At 41.3% G+C, this 23158-nt stretch overlaps 2 protein-coding genes across 2 annotated transcripts; both read right to left on the bottom strand.

The window, feature by feature from the left end:
- Nucleotides 1-5566: 5566 nt before the first annotated feature.
- On the bottom strand, nt 5567-11514 carry LOC138952930 (uncharacterized). Its single transcript, XM_070324684.1, has 4 exons — nt 11249-11514; nt 9762-9969; nt 9124-9226; nt 5567-5782 (listed from the first exon to the last, which is right to left on the bottom strand). The coding sequence occupies exons 2-4, from the start codon at nt 9954-9956 to the stop codon at nt 5580-5582; spliced, it is 501 nt and encodes a 166-aa protein (XP_070180785.1). The 5' UTR covers nt 9957-9969; nt 11249-11514; the 3' UTR covers nt 5567-5579.
- Nucleotides 11515-18873: 7359 nt separating this feature from the next.
- On the bottom strand, nt 18874-22910 carry LOC138953255 (epithelial membrane protein 1-like). The gene is made up of 3 exons (XM_070325054.1): nt 22727-22910; nt 21506-21661; nt 18874-19061 (listed from the first exon to the last, which is right to left on the bottom strand). The coding sequence occupies exons 1-3, from the start codon at nt 22908-22910 to the stop codon at nt 18874-18876; spliced, it is 528 nt and encodes a 175-aa protein (XP_070181155.1).
- Nucleotides 22911-23158: the final 248 nt, after the last annotated feature.

Below are 23158 nucleotides of genomic sequence, written 5' to 3'. Positions count from 1 at the left end.
GCAGCCCGACTTTGGCCATAGTGTCAACAATGAACAAAAGAAACAGCTGCTCCGAAGCAGTACTGAAAAAATTAATCACAATATTTACTACAAGCTTAGCTCGAAGTGCCAATAATGAACACAAAGAACTGAGAATAAGATTAAAGACAGGTAAATGAGAGCACATAAGGAAAATTGCTTTACTAAAATGCTGACTGACCCTAGTATGACCGCTTAGGCCAAAAAAAAAAATTGTCTGTTTAGGGTAACATGACCAAAAAAAGTAGGGTCGGTAGGTAGGTAGGGTTTTTTTTTTTTTTTTTTTTTTTTTTTTTTGTGTGTGTGTAAATGTTATGTTGGCTGAACATTCACTTCTTATATTTGATGAATACATGTTTCAAAACTAACGTATAAATAAAACAGAGAGAAAGGGAGAGAAAGAAACGCCAAATGTCTCTTTTTAGCATTTTTACCTCTTTTTTTTTTTTTTTTTTTTTAAATCAAAAAAAAGTTTTTGGGTCGGCGCCAAATCGATAGGGTCGGTCGGGTTACCCTAAACAGACAATTTTTTTTTTTTGGCCTTATCAACAAAGCCTTCAATGGCTGTGATAAAATTAACACAAACTGTAGAAACGCAACCATGCCAGTACTTCAGCAAGTTAAGTCAGATGTACACATTGGTACACATTTACAAGAGATATCCTACAATAGCATAGCCTGGCCATCAAAATCTCACCCTGAACGGTTTACTACCCTATTCCTTTGAACAATCATGAACTGTTTACTCCCCTATTCCTTTGAACAATCAGCACAAAACGAACAACAACAACAAGAGCAACAACAATAATGGAAGATTGTTGAAAATCGGAGGGCAAAGAAGCAAATAGAAACAAACACTTATCGTGCAGGAAAATAAAGCACAACTTTCACAGAAAAAAAAGAACAGAAACAATTGTGCTAGCAAAACAAAAATGAGTTATTGTTCACAAATTAAATCAGTAGGAAAGGAAGATAAGCAATAGGCCTGAAATTCACTTGGAAGAATGACCTAGGAACAGTACAGGATCAGAAGACATATCAAGCATCACAAACAAGTATATAAACACAACCTGTTCAGAAACTCTCCATTACCTAATTTGTGGAATTTAACATCAGAAGATAAAAAAATTAAAAAAAGGCATTTCTGCCCCAACAGCCCGAGAATCATTTCGCCTGCAACACACAGAATGTTAAAGTATCCGCTGCCTCTGTTTTTCTCGATAATTTGCAATAAATGTAGAAAAAAAAAGAAAAAAAAGTCACCAACTGTGAAGCTTGAATTCTCATTCCAATCTGTCTTCATGCCTGCAGCTATGCATCTATAGGAGCAGTAAAGGAAAGACTTCATACCGCTTGAAAGGATGAAGACACTCTGACAGATGTACCTGACATTGCACATTACAGTGCCAGTGGTACACGCCATGTGAGGCGCCTCTGCAGAGAGGACACCTCCCAGCAAAAGACAAGATCTTTTGTCAGTCTAAAAATATCTCCAAAAATGTACCTGTTGTGAGAGCTATAGCCACCTGCAATGTAGGGGCACTTTGCCCGTTCCATGGGTGTCCTTTCATCGAAGGCACCACTGCACTTAAAAAATATGGTTCTCTTTTAACCACCTCCTGAAGGTACAGGGGTTGGACCACACTTACAGATAGACCCCCCACAGCAAAAGTGTGATTCTTCTGAGCCATACTATACACAGACATGTAGTTCACATGCATTACTAGCACTCACTCCTTTAGCCACAGACAGTAGACCACACTACAAAGCTGACACCCACACGAAAAGTACCATTCCACTGAGGCAGAAAAACAAGCAAATATCATTCACCTGAATTCTGGACTGCAAAGATGAAGTCATTTGGACAGCTTTTATAAAACCCTCTCATTAGCAAACACACCAGAACTGATACCTGGATCAATCTAATTCTGTTCGAAGAAGAAAAGCAAACAGACCAAACAAGAAAATGTGCCAAATATTGATTACAGATTCAATAACCGCGTCTGGCAGGTGATCCATCACATCAAATCAATGCTGCTGCAGGGATCACACATAAAGATTTGTGCACGCTGATTGATCTTTTGTATGACATGTTCACTCATCAAAACAGCATAAGACGCAAATTGTGGCTGCATGATTGAGTCTGGCAAAGTACTGATAATATTCGACCCGCAAATGGACTGGTTTCGGAGTTTGATGCATCCATTTGACGAACGAGAAAAAGTACTGATTATAAGGCCTGCAAGTGACTTGTTTCTGACAATGATGGTGTTTTTATCTGACAAACGAGAAAAGAAAAAGGTTTGTGTGTTAGTGAAGTTATCTGTTTTAAATCCTTCATAGGAATTGCTTCTGATAGCTAATGCTGTTTTCTGTGTGTGCATGGTGCTGTATGTAAATAGTACATATGGAAAAACTGGTTCAAATCTTTCTTTCTTTATTTGGTGTTTAACGTCGTTTTCAACCATTCAAGGATATATCGCGACGGGGAAAGGGGGGGAGATGGGATAGAGCCACTTGTTAATTGTTTCTTGTTCACAAAAGCACTAATCAAAAAATTGCTCCAGGGGCTTGCAACGTAGTACAATATATGACCTTACTGGGAGAATGCAAGTTTCCAGTACAAAGGACTTAACATTTCTTACATACTGCTTGACTAAAATCTTTACAAACATTGACTATATTCTATACAAGAAACACTTAACAAGGGTAAAAGGAGAAACAGAACCGTTAGTCGCCTCTTACGACATGCTGGGTAGCATCGGGTAAATTCTTTCTAGTCCCAACCAAAATGGGACTCCCCCTAACCCGCGGGGGGTACTGGTTCAAATAAAAATGGGTTTCTGGAACTCAATCAATCAATCAATCAATCAATATGAGGCTTATATCGCGCGTATTCCGTGCTTACAGTTCTAAGCGCAGGGATTTATTTATTTTTTATTTTATTTTTAATTTTTATGCAATTTATATTGCGCACATATTCAAGGCGCAGGGATTTATTTATGCCGTGTGAGATGGAATTTTTTTACACAATACATCACGCATTCACATCGGCCAGCAGATCGCAGCCATTTCGGCGCATATCCTACTTTTCACGGCCTATTATTCCAAGTCACACGGGTATTTTGGTGGACATTTTTATCTATGCCTATACAATTTTGCCAGGAAAGACCCTTTTGTCAATCGTGGGATCTTTAACGTGCACACCCCAATGTAGTGTACACGAAGGGACCTCGGTTTTTCGTCTCATCCGAAAGACTAGCACTTGAACCCACCACCTAGGTTAGGAAAGGGGGGAGAAAATTGCTAACGCCCTGACCTAGGGTCGAACTCGCAACCTCTCGCTCCTGAGCGCAAGTGCGTTACCACTCGGTCACCCAGTCCACAGGAACTGTACCTAAGGGCCGGTCTATTGATGCGCGCACATTTAAGAACCTGAGTTTCAAGCAAATATGTCAAGGGACTTGGAAACATACGGAAATCCAGCACACATGCATACCCACTGACGGGCACATTGGGGATAAGAAGCCGGCCTCCAATGCGGAAGATTGCTTGTTTGAATCCTGACCGCGTCTGGTGGGTTAAGGGTGGCGATTTTTCCTGACCGCGTCTGGTGGGTTAAGGGTGGCGATTTTTCCTGACCGCGTCTGGTGGGTTAAGGGTGGCGATTTTTCCTGACCGCGTCTGGTGGGTTAAGGGTGGCGATTTTTCCTGACCGCGTCTGGTGGGTTAAGGGTGGCGATTTTTCCTGACCGCGTCTAGTGGGTTAAGGGTGGCGATTTTTCCTGACCGCGTCTGGTGGGTTAAGGGTGGCGATTTTTCCTGACCGCGTCTGGTGGGTTAAGGGTGGCGATTTTTCCTGACCGCGTCTGGTGGGTTAAGGGTGGCGATTTTTCCTGACCGCGTCTGGTGGGTTAAGGGTGGCGATTTTTCCTGACTGCGTCTGGTGGGTTAAGGGTGGCGATTTTTCCTGACCGCGTCTGGTGGGTTAAGGGTGGCGATTTTTCGGATCTCCAAGGTCATTTCATGTGCAGACCTGCTAGTGCCTTTATCCCTTTTTGTATGTACTGTTCACGCAAGCACAAGACCAAGTGCACACGGAAAAGATCCTGAGGTCCATGTCAGAGTTCGGTGGGTTATAGAAACATGAAAATACATAGCAAGTTTCCCCTGAAAACAGTGTATATGGGTGTCTTAATGGCGGGGTAAAAACGGTTATACATGTAAAAACTGTAGGAGTTTCAGCCCATGAACGCAGAAGAAGAAGAAGCTACCCACTTGGCTGGGTACAAAACAATGCAGCATGCAAAATTCTCACCATAATATAGGCGACCCCAAAACAGGCCTGGGAATGAGTGAAGGTGGTTTGGGCGTACTGACGGGAAAATGCTGCGTTTTAAGCATTTTTAAGGGCACATGGAGGCTCTTTTCTTACACAATTAGAAAAGGACTTTGTCGTATTTACGACGAAAGGCGTATCATTCCCAGGCCTGCAAAAGTAAAAAAATCAGGAATACAGAAGCAGAAGGAGAGCGCTAGCATGGAAATGTACATTATCATCCAATGCAATTTTTGCTAGTTAAACGCTTAGCTTTTAGCTCAACTAAAACTAAAAGCCCACATATGAAGAAAGAAGCACTATAGCAGTAGGGGTGAAACTAGAACTAGAAGCAAATTTGAACTTTTAGTAAATAAGAAAGTGAACAAGAAACGTTTATCCCCACAATAGACAAATCATTAATTAATCCAGAGAAAAAATAGTAAGATGAGAGAAAGACAGACAAGAGAGAGAGAGGGAGGGAATGTGAATGGGGGTGGGGGGGGAGAAACAGAACAGGGAAGAGACTGGAGAGAGAGACAGGCAGACAGGGAGAGAGAGAGATGAGAGGGCAAAACAATATTTCCACCAACATCTCCTCAACGCCACCCAAAGAAATGAAATTAAACGGGTAAGAAGAAAGAAAGACAAGAAGAGCAAACGCTCGATCGAGTCACTTTCGCAGTTCTGAATATTATATGAGGCATCAGATGGACAGGAAGAAATTGCTATTCACAACACAATGAGTCACGTTCACATAAAATTTGAGCCCGGTCACTTTTATAGTTTCCGAGAAAAGCCCAACGTTAAGTTGTGTGTTGCCGAACAGAAAAGGCTAGTTATCTCCCTTGTTTTTCTGATAACGTTCGTAAAAGGCTACAGATGTAAATACTTTGATGTAAAGAATAATCCTACAAAGTTTCAATCACATCCGATGAACTTTGTCAAAGATATAAAATGTCTAATTTTTCCTTTGACGCTGACCTGTGACCTTGAAAAAGGTCAAAGGTCAACGAAACCATCGTTAAAGTGTAGAGGTCATTGGAGGTCACGACTAAACAAAATATGAGCCCGATCGCTTTGATAGTTTCCGAGAAAAGTCCAACGTTAAGGTGGTGTCTACGGACGGCCGGCCGGCCGGACGGACGGCCGGCCGGCCGGCCGGCCGGCCGGACAGACTAACACTGACCGATTACATAGAGTCACATTTTCTCAAGTGACTCAAAAAACAGAGTAAATCAACTCAACTCACCTCAAGAAAAGCACGTTTGAGAGGTCCAGTGGGAGACGACTTCCCTCTTGGCGGCTGCCGCTTGTTTGGAGAAGGGGGATAACTTATATCATTGTCTGTCATGTCAGCAGGAAGGTCAAGGCGAAGGTCATCATCACCTACTGAAGGTCGCTTCTGGTTCCCATGAGGTCGTATTGCTTTCAAGATTGGGCTTCCTGTTGATGAAAAAAAATCAACAATAAATCAAATTAAGAGGCAATCTTTATATGAACAAACAAGCCACAAAGACTAGAAGTAGAATGCCACCCCCCCCCACACACACACACACACAGTGACACACGCAGAAAGAAAGTATAATCACATAAGGATGCCCCCGTACATACGACATATGTCAACACTACCATCAAGTTGAAAACAATGGAATCTGTGTTAACTGTATGCTTCTGCAAAAGTTTTCTGAAATTTACATGTCTTTGTGTTGTCTATAGTTCCGACACACTCATGCGCGTGCATACTTGCACAAAATATCTGGATATGATATGTAGAGGTTACATGCCGAGTCTCAGTGATTATTAAAAATAATGGTCGAAGTTGGCGGATCATGAAAAATGCGAGCTTCAGCGAGCTTTTTCATGACCGCGAACTGAGACCATTATTTTTAATAATCACTGAGACGAGGTGTGTAACCTCTTTATTCATCCTTTCTTCAGTTATTCAAAGAAAACAGGAGTTTTTGTGCGAAAGTTTGATCGAATCCGAATCACTCAACCAGTCAACCTGCGCAGGCGATCGATTAATGCGCGGTTGTATAGTTCCGTGCAAATCATTCCATTCTGTTAACACTTCTTGTCAGTTTCCCTGTTTTAGACTAAAATCAAGTACACAGATATGCTGTTATTCTGCTGTGGCGGTAAAGGCAGATATTGTGTGTTCTGTTTATGTTTTAGTATCGTTTAGGATAATGTTCTTTCGTCAAATGGGACTAGCAGATGAACTTTTGGCACCCGTGTTCCAACGTTAATTACTGTATGAAGTTCAGTTTTCTGGGGAAAATAGTGTATGAAATCGCTTTATGTTGTTTAAATTGATGAGATGTGTGCATTTGGTTGCGTGTGATCTGTTTATAAAATGAAATATTGTTGAAAACTGACCGTCGGATTGCAGTCAGTGTTGTCGAAGAAACTGCGTTAAAAGAAGGGGAACTACTCTTGTCGGCAAGAGTATGAGTTACTTGCCTTGGGAATTTGCTTGTGATGAACGGTGTGTGCACGGCAGATCTAGATTCAGAAAACAACCTAACTCATGGATTTTATATGGAGATTCATGTGTTCAGGCCTGTAGTTGTTCATTTAAATGCGGTATGTTTGTATTGTTTGCTCCAGAGATGTATATTTCGTACGTATAGAGCGTTCGGAACTTTTCAGTCGCAAAAGTAGTACCAAAACAGAACAGCTTCTCAACCCATTGCACTATCGAGGATTCAGGCTGTTGCTGGTTCGTTATTTGTTTGGTTGCTGGGTCATTATCGAAAAATAACTAGCTCTACAAGTTTACAGAGGTAAAGAAGCAGAGGGGGGAATAACAATCAATATATGTACATCATGTTGACATGCACATTGATCAATGAAGCAGGTGGTTTTGTCACAAAGCATTGGTTCGGATACCCATGTAGGTTTTACGGACGATATCAAACAATAGCCATTGTCAAAAAGCATCTGTTTCACTAATGGGTAAAGGGAGGCGATCGATTTTCAGGTGCGGATAATAAAATTTGAGCCCTGTCAAATGCTCTAATCTGTTCAGTGTTGACAATTGGCAGTGCAGAGATGTTGATGAGATTCATTATCTTCAGCAAATTTGTTGAAATGGCAATACAAGTTTTTACAAGTTTCAGAAAATTAGGTAGAGCTTCCAACTGTGAAATGACGGCACAGTTTTTGACGATTTGCTTATTTGTTCACAAAAGAAAGATAGCCTTGAAAATATATATATCTATATATATATACGACTTGTGTGTGTGTGTGTGTCCGCGATGCACGGCCAAAGTTCTCGATGGATCTCTTTCAAATTTGGTGGCCATATTCAGCTACACCCCGGACACAACCTGCTCGATGAGATATTTCAACACGTGCTCTGAGCGCGCAGCGCTGAACCGATTTTGGTTTTTCTCTGGATCCATTCCCAGTAACTCTTCCTTATCTTCTCCAGTGTTTTTAGCGTTTATCTCCCTTCCTTCGTGTGGCGTCAATCCATATTCCCGTTTCTATTTTTAGAAGGTCACTGTCGTCAACGCTCAATCCATATTCCCATTATACTATTTTTAGAAGGTCACTGGGTATTACTCTTCTCCAGTGTTTTGCGCGTTTATCTCCCTTTCTTCGTGCGGTGCGCCGGCAAAGCCGGCGTACAACCGGCAAAGCCGGGTCCCCGGCGCAGCCAGGTATTCGGCTCAACTTCTTCCCGGCGAAGCCGTACCCGGCGAAGCGGGTATTCATCTAGTATATATATATATATGTCTGTTTATACAGCTGTGCACTAAGTCATGGCATTTGGTTAAGCAAAAGGACATGCTGCCAAAGCAAGCTCTGGGGACCCTGTGTCTACTTGGTTACTAACAGCATTTAATAGTTTTATACTGTACATCATCAATTTTGTTGTTGTTTTATAATGTTTATCAATTCTCTGCTAATCCTCAAATGTAAACTGTGACAAATTTTGTTTTGCTGAATTCATTTTCAGATGTCTATTTACACAGTTTAGAAGTAGGCAAATCATTTGATTGTCTTCCTGCGCGTGCGTTCGTGCAAGTGTGTGTATAAAGTAAATTTTAAGGGACTTATTGTCCGTCAGGTCTTAATTGCCTATATTGGACATGAATTGGTTTAAATACGATTCGAGTTTTACGCCCTCACGGCTTTTTGATGTTTGCGTGTTTAGGTGGTATCAGCCATCTGCACTTATGGTAGAATGACCAAGATCTTTAACGTGCCATTGTGGTGACACGGGGGTGGGAGATGGATACCGTCTCTGGGTCTGCACATAAAGTTGACCCGTGTCCGTCCCGGCCCGGATTCGAACCAGCGACCTCTCGATCACAAGTCCAGTGCTCTACCACCTGAGCTACCCGGGCCCCCGATGTGTGTATGTATACATGTGTGTCTTATGTACTCATCTGATTCACAGTACACAAGAAGAGCAAATGCTCATACAAGCCAGAGGGACTACAGTGGAACCCCCCTTTTAAGACCTTCAAAAATCAGAGAAATTCAGGTCTTAAAAAGGTGGGAGTCTAAAAATAGGGGTAAAATTACAGAGGTTATCAACAGACAATTTCAAAAAGCAAGGTCTTAAAAGGGGAGGTCTTAAATTTGGGGGTCTTTAAACTTAAAGGGGTGTTCCACTGTACCCCTGTTTATCAGCACTGAGTAAGACTAAGAGTAAGACTCTCCTGACTGCTCAATAGAGTAAAAAAATTCAGGTCAGAAATTAAGTCTCGCAACAAAAGACTCAGTCGCTGGAAGTGGACAACAAACGGTTTTCAGGGAAATTAAATTACCTGTTGGTGTGGAGACTGGATTCAACTCTCCACTGGCCAGTGTTTCTGGTCCTACCTCTTGTAGCAAGGACAGCAGTGCAGCCTTGAAATCCTCAAAATACACCTGAAACACATTGTACGACATTCAGGTTATCATCCCTCTCAGTACATGTACATGTATGTAACATGACATGCATGAGACTGACACTGACAGCCTTGCTATTTACAGGAAAATGCTAGTCTGTTGAAAAAAAGATTCGGTTTAAGCAAATAATTACATGTACATGTATTATCTTCAAAGACAGTGAGTCTGCTGATTTGTTTTTCTTTTACCCTGGAAGTAGCCATAAACTAAACTACAACAAATTATGAAATAAAATAAACTTGACATATTTCAAAGTAAATAAATCATTAAATAAATGAGATTAAGAAATAAAGATTAAAATAAAATATATACATGTATAAATAATTAAAAGAAACATGCTATGAAGGTATTATGCAGCAAGAGGCAAAGTTGGTAAGATGATCAATCACATTCACAAAATGTCATAAGTTTTATTATGCCACAGGCTACAGCTGTTTTATACTGATGCCATTGCAGTACATTTAGTTACTTGTATAACAGGTAATGAGGTATGACTGTGCTGTGCTAGTTCTACCTTTGTGTTGCCAGACGCCCTACCAAGGCCCAGGTCTTTGTATAGGCGCTGCTTTTGATGTTGGAGCTGCAGCTGTCGACACAGGCGTTCGAATTCGAACAGAGAGAGGTAGCCTTTGTTAGCGGAGTCACATGACTGGAATATCTCCACCAGTCTGCCTTGATACGATGCTGACTCTGCCCCTTCACTCATCATCTGTCACTGTCACCTGTACACATAAACAAACAACTGATTATGAACAACGAAACCCACCTATCTAAAAAGTATACTAGTTTTTTTCACATTTTCTGTTTAGAATCTCTGTGAAAAAAACTTGATTGTGAATAACCAAACCCATAGGTCTATCTTAGACAGTGATTTTTCCAATTTTCTGTTTAGAATCTCTGTAAAGGTATCTCCATTTTAAGACTCAATCTCTTCTAAGGCCCAATTTTCAAACACTTTTGCTCTTTTGGAGCGAAGGGAGGCTCCATGCACTTAGTGACTTACTGTAAACATTAAATAACAGTTTAACACTATATCATTCACATGCAGTAAATAATTTCAAAGCACAAACATGCATGCAGCACCAGTCATTGGCATATTAAACTACAATGTCAACCTAGCTGTTTGCTCATGATAATGTTTCACTTTCAACAAGCATTGAAAATATATAGAGTTGGTACCATGCATTTTTAGCTGACAGTCAAACTCAAAGACTCAAATGTTTTGCACTCTCAATCTGGTTGTACATTTAGGAGTGATGATTTCTTACTGCTAGTTTTCCTCTTCACAAGTGACATACCAAGACAACATTTCCTTCCTTCTTCTTTTTCTTTACTATCCCAGTATACATGTGTGCAACTGCTACTTTAAATTAATGTGCTAATTAAGTAAAATGCAATACACGAACAGGTCCGACTGCCATCAGGTACACACACCAACCAAAAACTGACAGGGAATTAATTTGATCAGGAAAGAGAGGAGTCCCCTCTCTAGGTCGAGGGCGAAATGTTAAAAGTCAAACTACCGATTATTCTCGTTAAAAAAAAAAAGAAAAAAAGAAAGATTTGTCATGGTCCGAGTTATTGGCTTCCTCCACCAACATATCAAATTCAACGTGCAGGTATACACCCCGACAATGCAAATTTACCGATCGCAGTCATCAACTGAACAGGTGCAATTCCTAATAATAGTAATATATTGATTTAGCAATCAAGTCAGACTTTTTAGGTGTAACTATGTGTCTATTACTTATCTTATGTATTTTCATCTTTTTAAAAACAATTTTTCTAGATTATCTTATATAACTATAAGTGGTCGTTGTCTATGCATTTAAAAAAATTTTTTGTAATGTTTGTATGTTATTTACTACAAGGAAACTCTTCATATGTAAAATGTTGAATTTTAATGTCTAATGTAAAGCGCCATGAGACTGCCATTTGGCGGTGAACAGCGCATAAAAGAAGGTTTTATTATTATTATTATTACGGCGTCCGCCACTTTACCTGTGAGGTCAACGCTGCATGGAATGTGTGTGTGTGTGGCACGGTCCTGACGCATTCAGGCGTGAAATCTTCGCCTTTCAGTTTCACGGGTTCTTTGACATCAATGCACATCCCTCTGCTTCTTGGTCTTTGCTACAAAGTCATGGTGGCTTGAAGTATGTGCTAATTGGTTCAGTTGGTACAATAGTTCTAGCTGACGTTTCTTCCACACATGCTTCTCATTGATAAATCCCAACCATTTGTTTACGGCAACATGATGTGTCAACCGGAAGCGTGCATTGCTTCCCCGGGAAATAGTTGCCTTTGACCTGTGACCACGGTGTCTTGCCACAGGCACTCCACTCGAAGTATTTATTCCTCGAAAGGCAGCACAGAATGTATTTTTAGCGTATCACCAACTCATGTCCCTAAAAGGAAAATTTCCTGTGAGGACGTTAAGGACCCCCATTTCAAAAATTTCACAGAATGTATCCTTAGCGGATTATGACTTTATTCAGTTATTCTGCGAAAAAACAGAAGTGCTGCAGAAAATCGGTTTTTCTGGGGAATAACTGAATAATGTCATCATCCGACAAAGCATCATTTTTTCCGCAGCAAAACAGTTTTTCCGCAGCATAATGTTTACATGTTTTTCTGCGGCATTACTGCATGCAATGAACTTTTTGTTCTGAATAATCTGTGATCATTTTTCTGCAGAAAAGCCAACTCCCTTGTAAAGTAGCATTTGTATCTGTCTCCCCCCCCCCCCCCCCCCCCCCCCCGGGATATAATAGCTTGCTCCACAGTGGACCTATCAGAAAGCGTGTGGTCATTGGGCGCTCAGTGTTTTCTGGGTAATTTTGGATGAGTCCATGCATCTCTCAACAGAGGGGTAACTCACGTGCTCCATAATCATAATGAGCAAGTACAAAATGCTGCGGAAAAAATGTAAGAAGTTTTTCTGCGGTAAAACAACAGCAACGTTTTACCGCAGCATTCTTGATTTCAATTTTACTGCAGTAAGAAACCCGATGCTTTGGCAGATGATGACATCAGTTATTCCCCAGAATTTTTGTTTTCTGCAGCATTTCTGTTTTTCTGCAGAATAACTGAATAAAGTCATAATCTGCTAAGGACACAAAAAGTATATGGGTTTACCTTGCTTCCCTCTCCTCCTTTTCAAGTGGAGCGAAATTGTGTGTTCATGTGTGTGTGTGTGTGTGTGTGTGTGTGTGTGTGTGTGTGTGTGTGTGTGTGTATGTATGTGTGTATGTGTGTGTGTATGTGTGCAATAATGGATATATATCAGTCTGCTTGCTTGTGTGTGTGTGTGTGTGTGTGTGTGTGTGTGTGTGTGTGTGTGTGTGTGTGTGTGTGTGTGTGTGTGTGTGTGTGTTGCTGAAAGCATATCAGTGTTTGCTAACACTATATATACATAATCCTGGTAAAAAGATTATTGAAAACATGGCAAACACAGACAAGGCAAACAGACCTACTTACAGAGTTTAAATCTGAGTTTACACACACACAGCTAGAAACGCAAGCACACATACAGGCTCTCAAGACTCAAATCAGAAATGTCATTTTTGTTCGTATTATTCAAAGCTTTTCAAAATGTTTTGACACCACATGACATGAAAATTGCCTTCAATTCAAATCAGATTAAATATTACAGTGTTTGGAAAAAAAGGGATTGAAGTTAAACACTTTGGATTCAGATAACACGCTGAAACCATCAACAGGGGTGAATGTACTGATTGTTTCTGGACTCTACAGGGTCAAATCTGTGTACATACCAAAGATATTTTTCAGATGAAGTTACAAGAATTAAACAGTTCACTTCTCACAAACCTGGATGCTCGGTCCCTGTTTTATTTTGGAAAATTGAAATTTCCAAAAGAAGACAGAATTAATACATTTCTACTTTATTTTATCATTCTTAAATTGTTATTATTCTTATTATCATCACCATCATCGTCATCATCACCGTAATTATTATAATTATTATTATTAGTTTTGTTTTTATTTTGTTTACTTGGTTTGTTGCATCTTACTTCGCATCCTTTGCTCAAGTTCCCTTTGTCAAAATATATCCCTTTTTTGTGAGCTGTCAAAACTAGTGATAAAAGTAAATAAATAAGTAAATCCAAAACCCTTGACTGATGTTATACTATTGTCGTATACATAAGTTTTTAGTGAGCGCCTATGGTCATTGATTAGTCCTTTTTTACGTTCGAGGTCATAGACTGCAATGGAAGGGAGGTAAGCCAGTAAATGATCCCCAGAGCCAGAGTTTTGTTCAATCAGTGTTGCCTCCCTTAAACAGTTGACAGAGTCCGTTATTATTCCGCTAACACTGACTGTATTACGAAAATAACACACACGAGAAGCGATGAAACAATGTTCAGCAAAAGTCAAACCGTGACGTGACACATGTGTCAGTCTCAAAAGTTACCGACAAATTGCAATTTCAAGTCTAACTGCTGAACTGGCATAATGATCTCCAGGGGCGGACTAGGCGAAGAGGAGGGGGGGGGGTTGCCAGTGGTAGCCCAGGGGGATGTCCCCCCTGGCGGCAGGGGCGGATCAGTTCATTTTATGACTGGGTTTTTTCAAAAGTATATTGTGAAGATATGGGTGTGAAGGCGCGAAGCGCCGAGCCGACGGCGCAAAGCGCCTAGCTTGCTAGGGGGGTCCGGGGGCATGCCCCCCGGAAAATTTTGAAAAAAAGGATGCAAAATGGTGCAATCTGGTGCATTCTGAGGATGATCATTACCAGTTTCAGGCAGCAGATTTTGTCACTGATTAATACCCCAAAAATTGAAACTCAATGTAAAATAAAGAAATGCATACCTCATTCAATATTTTTATTTTTTGGCTGGGGGGGGGGGGGGGGTCCGGAAACCCTAGAACCCCCCTCGTTGTGGGGGTCAGGGGGCGAAGCCCCCTGAAGCTGACGAGTAGGTCATATTCTGAGATAGGAAAATGGTCGCTCCTTGCATGAAACGGCATAAAATAAGCAATAATAAAAAAAAATTAAATAAGTAAGGTACATGTTTAGGCTAGGGGGGGGGGGGGGGGGTTGCGCAACCCCCATAACCCCCCCGGTAGTCCGGCCCTGATCTCATACCTCAGGACTGAGAATGTCTCCCACAATTTTCAAAGCAAAAATGATCCACTGACTTTATTTTCCCCAGTGACGGCACAGCCCTTCCCGTGTAAACGGTTCGGTTCACTATCTTTGATCTGCCCAGGCGTTTACCAGGGAAATAATTAATATCCCTCCACTCGAACATTGAAATACGAAAAATCAACATTCTTCCGACATTTTATTTGTTAACAATGTTTGAATGTTTTATTATTCTCATCACAAGGGGCCCACTACGGACATGGGGATGATGAGGAATAGGATTAACATTGTTATGTACACTAACATTTAAAAAAAGCATATCAAATGATTGATCATCACACTGACATACGAACTAGCAACAGAGAACATAACAGCCTGGCTGCTGTCTGGACAGAGTGGGAATTTTGCTATGATTTAAAACTTTTTATCCTACATACGTGAGAGAGACACCCGTGAGATAATAATCGTTCAAATCACACGTGTGTATATCATGTAAATGAGGTCATGTCAAGCAAGTCTGGCAGGGACCTGTTTTTCCACTGCTTATGATGCCAAAGACACCGAGACAAACGTCATTATAGAAACAAAAATTGCGCTCCCTAATTGCCCTCGATGAATCTTTAGAACTAACGGGACGTCACGCCACACTTTCAGAGTGACGTTTCTTTGCTTTGACGTAATAGATTGCACGAGGCTATCGAGGTTCCCAAAACAAGCGTCTTCAATTTAGCTGCCTCGACTGCAAGAAATTTTCAGTAAAATACACGTAAGTACAGTATGTAGGATAAACAGAATACTAAATGGCTTGCTGTGTCGTACCAGATTTACACTCGTTGCTTTTTCAAATAATGTAAATCTGGTACGACTGACACAGCAAGCCATGTAGTATTCTCTATGTGCCCTAGCAGACACTAGTGTCAATTTGCGAAATTATTCATAAAACAAGTCGCGTGAAGCGATATAAAAACATTTAGTCAAGATCAACACCACTAATCAATCATTGCCGAGACTTAATTCAGATATTCTCGGCTAACCACATCGAAGACCGAGACGGGTCACGCTCGCCGCGGCGAAGCATACGTCCATAGTACTTACTGAACCTATTTTCTTTCATTTTGAGCACATTTTTAGAGTAAACATGACATATCTATACATTTTTGAATTCAGGAGAAGATGAGGAATACAATGCAGTCATTTTGTTAAATCTGTTTCTGAAAATTCGATTTTAATGACAAACTTTAATGAGCAAACTAATCAACACATTTTTAAGCTACCAAGCTGAAATGCAATACCAAAGTCCGGCCTTCGTCGAAGATTCCTTAACCAAAATGTCAATCAATTTGGTTGAAAAATGAGGGCCCCCGGTGTGACAGTGCCGCCACAACTTTCACAAAAAGCCGGATATGACGTCATCAAAGTCCTCCATCGAAAAAATTCAAACAAAAATTCTGGGGATGTCATACCCAGTAACTCTCATGTCAAGTTTCATGAAGTTCGGTCCAGTAGTTTTCTCTGAATCGCCGCTCTACACATACATACACCAAACAAACCCTCGTTTCGATTCCCCGTCTATCATTGTTAAAACAGTTAGTCAAAACTTGACTAAATGTGAACAACAAAGCACGAGACACAGTCATGATTTTGATTTGTGGTACGTGTTCAAGTGGAGGGATAGTCTTTTTATTTTTTTAATTTTTTTAATTTTTTTTTTAATTTTTAATTTTTTTTTTTTAAACATGTAGTAAACCTGGAGTATATCATACATTTCTATCCCGTAAATAACAGTCTCTAAATATTATTATTTCAAACAGGAGGCCGGGGATAGTCTAATTTCACGTAAAGGCCTAGGCAGATTTGAACAAGAGAGTTTTCAAGAGAAGGGATTTGACGGAAGAAATATGCCTTGAAATTAAAGTTGTCCTTAATTGACCCCGAACTTGAGTTGACTTTGCGAAGTGGTTTTTACCGAAAATGTAACGGCAAAGCTTAGTGCAGCAAATTTGGTGACAAAAAACACAAAAACACAGATGTAAAAAAATATAAGTAAAAACACCATTCACACAGTTTGATATCAAAGCGCTGAAATACTAACACGAAACCACTAATAAATACACTGTTGACGTCAAAAAAAAAAAAAAAAATAAGAAGATCAGTGGTAAAGGTTTCTTTAAATATAAGCAGAGCAAGCGCAAGAGTTCCAGTAAAACATTGTGTCATTGACACTTTCTTCCAAATCAATATACTTGAGCATTACACATTCGAATTTCTGATGTAAGCAAGTGACTTTAATCAACATATCAATGAACATCCCATTGATCGTAAAACACGCAGCGATGATAAGCAGCTAGACAAATCTCCAAATAAGGTACTGTCATTCCCGCGTACACCTGGACATTTTACTTTCTTCTAGTTCTTCGTCCATGGGCTTGAAACTCCCCCGTACATTCGTGTCTTTGCACGAGTGGGGTTTTACGTGTATAGCCGTTTTAACCCCGCCATTTAGACAGCCAAACGCCGATTTCAAGAGATGCATGCTTGGTATTTTCGTGTTTCTATAACTGGCCCACCGAACTCTGACATGGATTACAGTATTTTTTTTCCGAGCGCACTGTCTTGGTCGTGTGCTTGCGTGTACACACGAACGAGGAAAGACGCTAGCAGGTCTGCACATCAGTTGACCTAGGAGATCGGAACAAATGTGCACTCCAAACCCACCAGGTGCGAACGTGATTCGAACACTCAGCTTTCCGCATGGGAGGCCAGTGTCTTATCCACAAGGCCATTGCGCCCGTCTAGGACATTTGTGACACTCCACCACGAAATGAGTCGCATGTCACCTCGCGCGGTTCTGCACTAGGCTTCATATAAGTCCGGGGAGTGTCTGGTAACAGTGTGAGGGTCACCTTAGTCACAGGCTTATAACTCAAACAGTTTTCGCTCTTTTCTAAAACGGTTTTCACCACTGGATAGCGCATAACAAACTCTTTAGGAAAATGTAAAAATATGAAAATCATGCAAAGGTGACATGCGACTCATTCCGTGGTGGAGGTTCACATTTACACAACATCAACTGCGTGGCTGCATGCATTCCGTGCAGAGTGGGAGCAGAGACTATACAGTCAATACTGTCTTTCGTGGAAGTTAAACAAATCTATTATTTATTTATTAATTAATCAATTAACTTATTTATTTATTTATTTATTTATTTATTCATCTATTCATAATATTCAATTTTGTTTTGCTGAAAGAGTTAAGCAGATTGACATAGGTGTCACTTGAAAAAATTCTTCTTCTTCTTGTCGTTCGCTGTTAGATCGTCAGTCCGGACTGCAGGGCGTAAAACGTGCTGTCCTCTCCAAGTCCTCTTTGGGGCCGTATAGGTTCTTTTGTAGCGCTGTCTCCTCTGGCCAGGTGGTGTCCCTCAGAGCACTGTGGTATGGACTTGAAAAAATTGAAATCGATTCAAACCAAAATATTCCACTCAGCACAAGGAAGCGGCCGGGTTGTTGAGTTTTGGCTTGTGTTTAAAGGCACAGTGCAGCTCACAGCCTTCGTTTTGCGTTTTTGTTGCAGCTGAGTGCATTTACAGTTCAAAAATCCTCCTATGGTAGTAAAACAAACCCAAAACTACCCAACGACGACATCTGTTTGTTTGTTTGTTCGTTCATGGGCTGAAACTCCCACGGCTTTTACGTGTATGACCGTTTTTACCCCGCCATTTAGGCAGCCATACGCCGCTTTCGGAGGAAGCATGCTGGGTATTTTCGTGTTTCTATAACCCACCGAACTCTGACATGGATTACAGGATCTTTTTCGTGCGCACTTGGTCTTGTGCTTGCGTGTACACACGGGGGTGTTCGGACACCGAGGAGAGTCTGCACATAAAGTTGACTCTGAGAAATAAATCTCTCGCCGAACGTGGGGACGAACTCACGCTGACAGCGGCCAACTGGATACAAATCCAGCGCGCTACCGACTGAGCTACATCCCCGCCCCGACGACATCTGTGAAGCTCGACAGTTTCTTGTTCACGCGAGTGCATAAATTAACCTAGTTATTACGTGGTGTTTGGTCGGAGTTCGATTCAACTGAGTGATTCAGGCCTCCATTTTGTTTTACACAAACTCATGATGACGTCTGACATAGTTTGCTAGTGACGTGTCTTTTTGTGCATGATGTAATGATCACCTGATCTAAATTTAGATCCAAAAATAGGCCAAGACCAGCCGGGTCCGAGTACGAAATTAATTCGTAAAAAAATCGCAGTTCTTGACTCTTTGGGTGCAAGTCAATGAAACTTGGTAGTTCTTCTAACGGATAGCCGCCTGAGGTATGACTAAAAGCGCCAGGGGCTCCGTGCACCTGGATTTGACAAGTTCAGTACCTTTAAAGTCAAAGGAGGCTCAGTTGTATCCCATGTTGATGCCTGAAAAGATCTGTGGTGTACAACGTGACTGCTTACTCGAGATAGAATCATTTATGTACCTTTCTTCATAGACCACAGGTCAAAACACCTTTACCAAGAAGCGTTAAATATCATGTCCAGCGTGAAGAAAACACCGGTGGAAAGGTAGAGCATCCCCGCGATGATGGTCATGGCGAAAGACCAGCTGACGTCAAAGCTCAGACGGTAGCCAGGGGCCAGTTCTGGGAAGTCATCTTTCTTGGCTACGCAGACGATCACCCCTATCAGAATCAGGACGCCTGAAGACCATAAGAAAAAGAAATACAGGTATGGGGGGCTCTTTCCTTAGTTGTATTCCACTTTCTAACAGTAACTCAGTTTATGCCTTTCTGGGTGTAAAAACATTTAAAAAAAAGAATGAAAACAGTGGAATAGAGAGAGAGAGAGAGAGAGAGAGAGAGAGAGAGACAGAGAGAGAGACAGAGAGACAGACAGAGAGAGACAGACAGACAGACAGACAGACAGGCAGAGACAGAGAGAGACAGAGAGATCGATGGAGAGACAGAGACATAGATTGAGAGAAAGAGACAGAGAGATAGGCAGAGACAGACGAAAACAGAGTCGGACAGAGACAGAGGCAGAGAGAGACAGAGGCAGAGAGAGACAGAGACAGACAGCGAGATAATGAGACAGAGAGGCTCACACACATGCACGCACGTAAACACGAGCGCAATGGATACGCACACAAGCACGTACACACACATAAGCCTACACACACGGACACACTGACACACACAACACACACACACACACACACACACACACACACACACACACGCACGCACGCACGCACGAAAGCACGCACTCACACTCTGACACACACACACACAGACAGACACACACCGACTTTCATTATACCATTCATGTCTGTAATACATGTACATTTGCATTCTGCGTTTTTAATGTTATTTTAGTGACTGTAACATAATTTTGTCAATAACAATGTTCCAACAACTTACCTTTCTTGTTTTTTGATTCTGCGTTTTTAATGGCTGTGCATTTGCGTTAACGTTGATTGTATGTTTTTCCTTTTAGTCTTAGCATGGATAAAAGCAAGATTACGGTCAGAAGATTGTCTTCGTGAATACAGACAATACTGTTTCCATGGAAATAATCGCAACTAATTCTCTGGTCAGAGCCCGAAGTTCGCTGAGGGATAATCAATAAGCTAGAAATAATTAGCGAATTCGAGGACAGAAAGTGTCTAAAGATAGCACAACAGATTTCCATGAAAAGAAGCGGGAAGGAAAATGTGTAGAGTGTCTGTCGTGCGTTGCTTATTAGGAATTTGTACACTTAGTCAAGTTTTGAATAAATGTATATGGACAGACTGGGAAACGAGACGAGGTTGTTGTTGTTGTTGTTGTTATGTTATATGAAGTCTTATATCGCGCGCGTATCTCCAGACTCGGACTCAAGGCGCAGGGATCTATTTATGCCGTGTGAGATGGAATTTTTTACACAATACATTACGCATTCACATCGACCAGCAGATCGCAGCCATTTCGGCGCATATCCTACTTTTCACGGCCTATTATTCCAAGTCACACGGGTATTTTGGTGGACATTTTTTATCTATGCCTAGACAATTTTGCCAGGAAAGACCCTTTTGTCAATCGTGGGATCTTTAACGTGCACACCCCAATGTAGTGTACACGAAGGGACCTCGGTTTTTCGTCTCATCCGTCTCATTGTTGTTGTTGTTGTTGTTGTTGTTGTTGTTGTTGTTGTTGTTGTTGTTGTTGTTGTTGTTGGTGGTGGTGGTGGTGGTGGTTGTTGTGGTAATTAAAATCTTAAAAAAACAGATTCAAAAGTGATTGCAATAATTGTATTCTTGATAATTTGTGATCCTTTTTTGAATCCAAATATATAAAGGTTTGTCATATTTACTCTAAAAGTGTGTTCACAAAGTGAAGAAAATCGGTTTGCATGTTTCGCGTACACTAACGCGATTTATCTCGGTTTTCGTGTATCGGCTAGCTAAGCCTCACTAGTCTCGATGATGACTATTCCCGGTTTTTCAATGTCTTTTAGTATCAGGCCGACAGATTGACCAAATGTTTTAATATCGCTTCACTCGACGTGTTCTTTTCCACGGAAGTTTGCTTTTCTCGACCTGTTGTTTCGTTGGTAACAGTAACATTAGTAACTGATTTTGCTTTCATCCCAAGCACTGAGAGGTACCCGTTTTGGACAACAGCGATGCCCCACGATCAACATCACAACAATTGCCACATTCTAAAATGGCAACGACAGTTTGATGTCATGGTGATTCTTGAAATCAGTCAACATTGTAAAAGAGTAGAGGATCGGAAGACAAGCTCTTGTATTCAAATAACTCTCTTATGTATATATGTGACCCTCCACCTTGGAATGAGTCGCATGTCACCTTTGCATGATTTTCATATTTTTACATTTTCATAAAGAATTTGTTATGCTCTATACAGTGGTGAAAACCGTTTTAGAAAAGAGCAAAAACTGTTTGAGTTATAAGCCTGTGACTAAGGTGACCCTCACACTGTTACCAGACACTCCCCGGACTTATATTAACCGCGCGAGGTGACATGCGACTCATTTCGTGGTGGAGGGTCACATATTCAGATTCCGACGCAATGCAAAATGACCTGCCACTCTAGGAACAACGCCCCCCCCCCCCCCTGCCTGCCCTGAAAAAGGGACTTACCTGCTCCGTATGCCAATGAGAGCGTCGTGACCTTGACCCAGGTTTTACCGGAAGTGACTGGGACGAAGATGAAGAGAACAACGAAAATGAGGCAGGGAACAGCGAGCAAGATTCCTAAAATCTCCATGGCTGCCACGGCCTTCTGCCAAGTCTGGGCTGCACGACAGAATGAAGTTCAAATGATATAATTAAATGCATGATAAGCAAAACTCAAGACACAAAATTAAGCTGACATAGAAATGGAAACGAATACGGAAGCCCCGGCCAAAAACACGCACAGTGCCTCACAAATGCACGTAGGATACGAACAAGAGAAGAGTATGAATTATTGTGGTCTATATGCTCACGCTCGAAAGAGTCACCCCCACCGTTGCAGACACATTTGAGGAACACCCCGATCTGTAATTTTGAAGATACAGACAGACAGACAGACACTGTCACACATCACATACAAGAGAAAGACGCACATACATTAGTTTGGTCTATATGTATAGGCCTATCACGCTCTGCCGGAACAGTCCCCTCCATCGATGCATTCTCGATCAACGCACTTGAAGAACACTCCTATCTGTATGTATATATAGAAGACACAGATTCTTGTGGTCTATATGCTCACGCAAGACAGGGTCGCACATGCAGCATTGTGGCCCATACTCGTATACTCACGCTCTGATGAGTCCCCTCCCCCACCGGCTGCAGTCTCTATCAACGCACTTGTAGAACATCTCGACCTGCATCTTGAAGTCACAGACAGACATACAGACAGACAGACAGACAGACAGACACATCACGTAGGATACGTAAAACAAGAACAAGAGAACAAGAACAAGAATTGAATCCGCCATATAGCACACAAGCCTTTTGTATTTGTCCTGGTTTGGAAAAAAGAAAGGGATGTACATTATTGTTATGTATGACGTACTCCTCTCTGAAGAGTCCCCTCCGCTGCAGTCTCCATCAACGCACTTGTAGAACATCTCGACCTGCATCTTGAAGACGCAGACAGACAGACACATCACATAGGAAACGTAAAAGAAAGGGATGTGCATTATTGTGATGAATGACGAACTCACACTCTGAAGAGTCCCCTCCGCTGCAGTCTCCATCAACGCACTTGTAGAACATCTCGACCTGCATCTTGAAGACGCAGACAGACAAACACATCACATAGGAAACGTAAAAGAAAGGGATGTGCATTATTGTGATGAATGTCGAACTCACACTCTGAAGAGTCCCCTCCGCTGCAGTCTCCATCAACGCACTTGTAGAACACCCCGACTTGTATCTTCAACGCTTCGTTCATCAACCAGCTGGGCGAGAATATGCCGATGCAGGTGAACACAAAGGCCGAGATACACAGGAACAGCGATACCTTGATGAAGGTGGAGCTAGATTTGAAGCCCATAGCTGATGTTTTTTTGTGATGAGTTTGTGGACAGAATTTATGTTTATGAACAAAGTGAGAGATTTTTTTTTAGAACAAGTCTTGAAGATCTTGTGAGGTCGATGCGTTACGGCAGTCAGGGGTTGTTGTTTTTCTGTTGTTTCTTCTTATGGATTTTTTTATTTTTTTATTTTTTTAATAGAATATCAATGGTGGTGGTTTTGGTTTTGTCTGGTCGTCGTCGAAGTTGTTCTCACATGTTCTGTTGG

The sequence above is a fragment of the Littorina saxatilis genome, linkage group LG17 (genome assembly GCF_037325665.1).
Source record: "Littorina saxatilis isolate snail1 linkage group LG17, US_GU_Lsax_2.0, whole genome shotgun sequence".
NCBI lineage: Eukaryota > Metazoa > Mollusca > Gastropoda > Littorinimorpha > Littorinidae > Littorina > Littorina saxatilis.
This window is presented reverse-complemented; position numbering and strand designations above follow the sequence as displayed.